The sequence below is a fragment of the Gymnoscopelus microlampas genome (assembly GCF_963454915.1).
Source record: "Gymnoscopelus microlampas genome assembly, chromosome: 19".
Taxonomy (NCBI): Eukaryota; Metazoa; Chordata; class Actinopteri; order Myctophiformes; family Myctophidae; genus Gymnoscopelus; species Gymnoscopelus microlampas.
Genome location: NC_139956.1, coordinates 41,111,850 through 41,119,349, shown reverse-complemented (window position 1 = coordinate 41,119,349; position 7,500 = coordinate 41,111,850). Strand labels below are relative to the sequence as shown.

Genomic DNA, 7,500 nt, shown 5'->3' with positions numbered 1-7,500 from the left:
TCTTGGTGATCTTCTTCCCCGCTCCCTTGCCCACCGTGCTGCTCTTCTGCTTCGACTCGGAGCTCTTCTTCCCCTTTCCTGAAAGAGACGAGACGAGAGGACGAGATGAGAAAAAAAGAAAGGAAAAGCAAGACAGCATCTAATAATGGTGTGGCTGCTGAAGTTACTACTAGGTTTGCGGTTCGTGAACAAAGCACTGATGACTTGCTTAAGGTGAGCTTTGTGCGCCAACGTCCACAACAGTCCAACAGCCTGAACCTGCGTTTCGCGGCGGCGGTACGCACATAGACGAGTGAGGCAAGCCGTGATTGGCGTACAGCAACGTCAGCTGAGCTATGTGGTTCGCTGTGATTGGTCCTCTTTTGCAGGGACTGTGAACAGCCTAGCAGCGTCGCTGGAGACGTTATGGTTTGATGTGATTGGTCAACCTTTGAGGGGACTGTGACTGCTGTAGTAGTGGAGCTGTGCGATTATTTGTGATTGAGCTACTTTGGCGGGGACGGAGATAGACGCAGACAGACATACAGAGATCCAGACAAAACCTGTTCTAGATGGCTGCCCCGTTCAGAGCCACTGAGTGGAGAGGAGGACATAATGCAGCTAAAATAAGAGAACGGAACAGAAAGAAAGAACAAGACCAAAAAACCCACCACCACCAACAACAACAGCAACAAGGGAACAGAAGGAATCCCCCCTCATGAAGTCTCTGTAAACACACATGGGTTCAGAGTCATTTTGAGCGGCTCCCTTGTGGCTTCAAAAAGCTCTTTGTGGCTGAATCCGTCCCCCCCCCCCAAAACCCCTCCGGTAACAAGGAGAGCTGCCCTACTTTCTGACCGATGGGAAGACGGTGCACATTGTACGTCATATGGCGCGCACCGACTGAGATGCCTGTCTGCCTGTCTCCTCTGTCTGAGGAAAATAGCTAGTCTCTGAATTTTGTTTAGACAGTGTGGTCTGCAGTGTGTGTGTGTGTGTGTGTGTGTGTGTGTGTGTGTGTGTGTGTGTGTGTGTGTGTGTGTGTGTGTGTGTGTGTGTGTGTGAGAGAGACACACACACAAAAAAGATACAGAGACAGAGAAACAGAGAGAAAGAAAGCACACAATAAAGGAAGCCAGAAGGAAGGGGGTTGGGGGCTTGGACAATGAAGAATGCCAAAGTCATGCAGCCTGTGGACAAGCGCTATGAATTATATCTGTGTGTACACACACACACACACACACACACACACACACACACACACACACACACACACACACACACACACACACACACACACACACATGCACACACATACACGTTTGTATTACTATACATGTGAGGACATCAACACTTTAGGACAGCCATGTTATGAATTCCATTTAAAAATAATAATTGCCATTTTTAACCGTAAGCCTAAAGCCGAAAAACATCAGATCTACAAGCCCACAACGCGTTGCGCTGCGACGCGTTGTGGGCTTATAGATCAGCTATTTTTCGGTGACACTGGCGCGCAACTAAGTATACATCATGTTGAACTCTAATTCCAATCCCTAAACCTAGCCTCTAAGACACCTAAATGTCTAATCCTGACCTGAATGTTTATCTAATTGTAAACGTATCTCTAAAACACTTTTTTTTAAACTATAAAACAACCATTTGTCTTGTGAGGACTAGGAAAACGGTCCTCACAATGTATATTTCTTCAAATTCTACTATACTTGGTCCTCGCAAGTATAGTAATACACACACACACACACACACACACACACACACACACACACACACACACACACACACACACACACACACACACACACACACACACACACAAAGAGAATGAAATGAAAATGAAAACACACAAATTATATGCCCCCGAGAGCATGCCTGAAAAAATCAACGCGACTGGCGCTGGTCCGAGTGGAACACATACAGTATATACAGTATCACCCGACCAGCACTGGAGGAGAAGACACTCTGTACTTTTCATTTGAAATCACGGCATGCGTGTGTGAAGGAGGAGAGGAGAGGAGAGGAGAGGAGAGGAGAGGAGAGGAGAGGAGAGGAGAGGAGAGGAGAGGAGAGGAGACAGCGGAGAGGAGAGGAGACAGCTTGAAGGAGGGAGTTTCGAAAGCAGGGGTGAAAAAACATTCCCCTTCACTGATGTCATTAGACCAAGACAGCTAAAACTCAAGTGTCTGGAATGATTCCGCAGACACACACACACGCGCACACACACACACACACACACACACACACACACACCCAAAAGTGTGCTTGCGTGCACACAAGTACACACTTCAGTATCTGAGTATCTGTGTCAGACTATGCCTGCACACAAACACACACACACACACACACTCACAGATGGCATGACATGACAACCAGCGCAGCGACGAGCCCTAATTCAATGTGGAGCCATCTGCACTCAATTTCTGCTATACGGTTTCCCTCGCGACACACACACACACGTGCACACGCACGCGCGCGCACACACACACACACACACACACACACACACACACACACACACACACACACACACACACACACACACACACACACACACACACACACACACACACACACACACACACACACACACACACAACTCTAAGGGCCTAAGGTGGAAACCAGACACACAGATGTGAAAGCGCTTCAGTTTTTTAAAGGGGGTATTATTATTATTTTCGGGGGGCGGGGTGCCCCTCAGAAGAGAGGAGAGAAAATCCTGCGATCAGGTTAATTTGATTCCACTGAATCACAGTCGCTCGGCCTTACCAACCATGGAAGGAATGTGTCTGATTAGGCTTTAAAAAGAGTTCTTCCTCCAGAAATCGGAGGCGTTTGCGCTCGCTGGTATCAGACGGAGAGAGAGAACCCTGCCTGGTGGACTGTAGTGTGGAGGTGGAAAGCAGATGAAAGCAGATGACGTCACTTTAAAAAGATGAGGAAGATTTCTGAAAAAAATCTGAGGAGGACACTTTTTAACCCATTAAGACCTGAGGCCGATTCTACACAATGCCTTCTAAATCAGTACTTCGGCCAAAATGATGTGTGTTTGGCCAAAGACCACCCATCTGAAAATGTTTTGAGTCAGGGACCCCCTAGTCTCGCGTAGCCAGACCCAACAGAAAATGAAAAACAGCGACCTCTGCTGTTTGTGATATTGTCTGTGGGGTCTGGCCGGAGGCAAATGGAACACCAGTGCGCAGGGAAACCGGGGTTTCATGTCTGAAAAGCATCACTTCCGGTTGGTGCGACTATGTTTTCATTCCCACAAACAATATTTCTACACGGAACACTAACACCACTTCTCCCAGAGAACATGGATGGTTTTGGTTATAAGCCCATTTGTTTCTATAATGAAAGAGTCGTTTAAAATGTGAATATCTTTCCGTGGTTTTGTCCGCTCCGAGGACGCTATTGTTAAATTAGTTTCGGCTAGTTTCGAGGGGGGAAGGGTGGATGGACATGTGAATCCCGCCCACAACATTTGATTGGGTAAAGCGCGGCCTGCTTCCTGATCTGAAGGCACGCCCACTTGTAGCCAATGCGCACACGTTATGACGAACCTCCCCGACAGATTCCACCGCAGGGCAGAATCTGTTCTTGAGAGATTAGGGAAGAGGAGAAGATTTGTGTTGAAGAATTATTCAACACTTTCAAGATCTTTCCAAAATGTTTAAAAATATCAGATTTACAAGCTCGCAGCACGGCACAAAGTGACGCGCTGAGAGCTTGTTGTGTCTCAATGGAAGAGCTGGGAGACCACCTACCTACCAGGAGGTTTGATTGATTGATTGATTGAATACTTTTTGTTTCAATTGTGGTGCATGTGTATTCAATATTCAATTCATCAAGAATAGATCAAGGTAGAGCGGCCGCTTGAGAAACGGAAGGCTCCCAGTTTGAGCAGTTAGTGTCGAAGTGTCCTTGAGCAAGACACTGAACCCCTAACTGAGCTTGCACGGTTTCCTCCGCCGTCGGTGTGTAGTGGTGGCAAAAAGTACTCGGATATTTGAGTTAAGTAAAAGTATCAATATTGCAATATAGAAATACTCCGTTCCAAGTAAAAGTCCAGATTTCAAAATTGACTTGACTAAAAGTACAAAGGTATTGGTATCAAAATGTACTTAAAGTACCAAAAGTAAAAGTACTAAAATGTTTGAAAATAGCAGATCTACAAGCTCACAACGCGTCGCATCGCGAGCTTGTAGATCTGCTATTTTCAAATAGCCTATGTATAAAATAGGGCTAAAGTGATTAATGTAGGGTTTATAATATAATATTATATACAATATTTACCTCTGAGATGTAGTGGAGTAGAAGTAAAAGTACTGAAAATTGGAAATACTCCAGTAAAGCAAAAAATACCTCAAAATTGTACTTAAGTACAGTACTTGAGTACATGTACTTTGCACCACTGTCGGTGTGTGAATGTGTGTGTGTGAATGTAATGCTTTGGATAAAGGCGCTATATAAATGCACCATTTACCATTACCATTTCAAACCGATAGAGCACCACCAGCCCTCGTCAACTGGTGATCTCTCTTGATTGATCTCTCTTGGTTAACAGCCATGGACGTTACCGCACGAGACAGCCTCGTGAAAATGAAATACGATTTGGGTAAAGGATTCATATTGGGCAACGTGCTGTAAGAAGTGAAAAATGCACTTATTTCGAGATGACTCCTTATCTGGCATGCACGTCGCTTGGCTGACTTGCGTGAGCGCCTATTACTGCATTCACCACAGTGTCATACTGTAGATATTATTATTACGCAATCACAAGTTATGGTGCCGACTGCGCCAAAAAAAAAAAAAACATTGGCGCTGACGTTTACAAGCCCCCAAGGGAGATTTATGTTAGTCACAACACTGGATAAAAAAACTAAAGAAAAACTAAAACATCCAAATCATAAATGAAAGTTTTCCACACTTTTCCCCAAAATAAAGAGGTCAAAGTGAAAATGAAAAAGAAAATTAGGTCGGGTCACGGTGAACGTATCGGCGCTGATAGCTCAAATGAACCACGTCAGCCCTATACAGTATACTTAGCCGTCATCCCTCTACATCAAATCTCTTCAACGAAAATAGCACATCTACTAGCTTGCATTGCAACGTGTTGTGAACTTGTAGATCTGCTACTTTTTGCGTTACTCTTGCCTAGTTTCGCCGAATGTTCGCCTACTATGACGTGCCCAGAATTGGGACGCTAGGGTTAATGTTTGCACGCACGCACGCATGCACACACACGTGCACGCACATCCCATGTTGAACTTCGCTGTGCAAGCAAACTATAAACAATCTCAGATTTTCGATCTGTGAGTTTTGGCACCTACAGCCGCAAAATGGGGAAATAGTACGTCCATTAGAAATAAACACTGAATAAACACATTAATTCAATAATAAATCCATCCTTTTGTGATTGTTATATTGCTGTCTGGGGGTCCTTGTCACAGTCCTCAGGGATGGGGACCCCCAGCATTGTCATCATCAGGGATCTGAGAGCTCAAAGCAAGGGATTTACAGCCAGGCGTTAAGGACATTTAGTACAATACTTTGTTTCCCAGGCTAATCACAAAAGATCTCATTCTAACACTCTCTCGAAGTCTCTATAAGTAATTAGCCATTACTTATTGTGTTCAAAGGCTCACCACTAATCAAGTTAAAGCCTTTTGGAAGTTAATATAATTTTTCCCACCCAAAGTGTGTTGTTCTGTTCTATCTTTCTTTTTTTTTTACCACATTAAAGGAGTAGTTCACCCAAAAAAATAATTATTTTCTATCAATTACACACCCCATGAACCTTTGAATTCAGAGTCAAAGTCTGGTAGGAGACTCAAAGAGACTGATCATCAAATTATTGGCTTAGGAATGCGACAAAAACTAAAAGATCTCCATGAATTCAAGGCTTCATGAGGTGAGTAATTGATAAAAAATATATATTTTAATACACTTTAATCTTGGCGTCCCTATTTTTGGGCAAATCTTCTAAACTAGAGGTGTCTCAGCCGTATGACTTGCAGCTTTGGCAAGACGCTGCTGTGTGTCCTCCTCCAGTCTCAGCGGGCCGACGTTACAGCATCCTGCTGGCGGCATTGGGCACGTCGTTGCCTGGTTATTTCCTCTGTGTCACTTTGCCTGGTCTTGCCTGTTCTGTGCTCAGTGGGTTTTCGGTCCCTTAAAGCAGTGGTTCTCAAACGTTTTCATGCCAGGGACCCCCAACTTGACACTTATTAGCCCGCAGACCCCCATTTGAAAAGATATGCCAGGGACCCCCGATAAGAGAAGATTTTTACGGCTCTAGCAGTGATTCTCAACCATTTTAATTTCAAGGACCCCCAGTTTGACGTGCATTAGACTACGCACCCCATTTAATGGAATTTCTATCTCTGGGACCCCAATTTATATTATAAAATCAATGTTAATGTAACTCTGAGAGTGTACAAATGGAACCAAATGGACCCGTTAGGGTCCATTTGGTTCCATTTGTACACTCTCAGAGTTAAGGACCCATAAGGGTCCATTTGGTTCCTATCCATCATTTCGCTGGGGACCCCCTGGAACTCCCTCAAGGACCCCTGGGGGTCCCCGGACCCCACTTTGAGAACCAATGCCTTAAAGCTTGCATTCTATCCACAGGAGTTTTAGCCCTTTTCTCAGAAAGCTGGAGTTGATGATGTAGGAGCGTCACTGGGCTGAACTTAGGTTCTTAGCGTATCAGGGGCCACATGTGCAAATCGGTGTTGTGTCTGACATCAGTGCCTGTTGAACATCTTCATTCTCCAGATATTTGCATTCGACACCCTCACAACGTATCGCAATGCGATGGGTTGTGAGCATGTGTGGCTCAGCTATTACTCTTTGCCGCACAACGAAGAACAGCATAATAGGGCTTAACTGGTTACAACACTGAATGTATGGTGGTGCTCAGCCCCAGGAAGCTGTGGTTTGAAGGTTTAAGTAACGCTGAGGAATGTACACTCAAGAAACACGCACGCACGCACGCACGCACGCACGCACGCACACACACACACACACACACACACACACACACACACACACACACACACACACACACACACACACACACACACACACACACACACACACACACACACACACACACACACACACACACACACACACACACAACCAGGGGGGACACGGCGGCACCTCACCTTGGTCCTTGCAGTCGGTGTGTGTGTGTCCGTTCTCGTGGGGCACCTCTCCATCGGAACTCGGCCTCTCGCTCGACACCTTCTGAGGGAGAGAGAGACAGAGACAGAGGAGAGGTTACATTAACACCCCAATAACTCTGAGAGTGTACACATGGAATCACATGGTCTTAAAAATGCAATATCGGTACTGAACACAACATTAATCGGTAAACGGTCAACATGTCTACATGGTGCGTGCATCCCTAAAATAAACCTTTATTTGGACAAAATGAGGTACAGACACACTTATGAACCCTACTGTATTGCACTGCTTAAGAGCATCTACACCATCTTA

At 45.2% G+C, this 7,500-nt stretch overlaps 1 protein-coding gene across 2 annotated transcripts in view; it reads right to left on the bottom strand.

Moving 5' to 3' along the window:
• Window positions 1-7,500, bottom strand: part of afap1 (actin filament associated protein 1) — a 106,013-nt gene that overhangs the window by 28,621 nt on the left and 69,892 nt on the right. The window contains exons 8-9 of one of the 2 annotated variants that reach the window (XM_084043714.1): window positions 7,167-7,245; window positions 1-78 (exon numbers count right to left, since the gene is read on the bottom strand). The exon at window positions 1-78 is cut by the window's left edge and continues 75 nt beyond it. In XM_084043714.1, coding sequence (XP_083899840.1) covers window positions 1-78; window positions 7,167-7,245 — 157 coding nt within the window. Of the gene's footprint in view, window positions 79-7,166; window positions 7,249-7,500 lie in introns of both variants that reach the window. The other variant, XM_084043713.1, reaches the window with a different exon arrangement.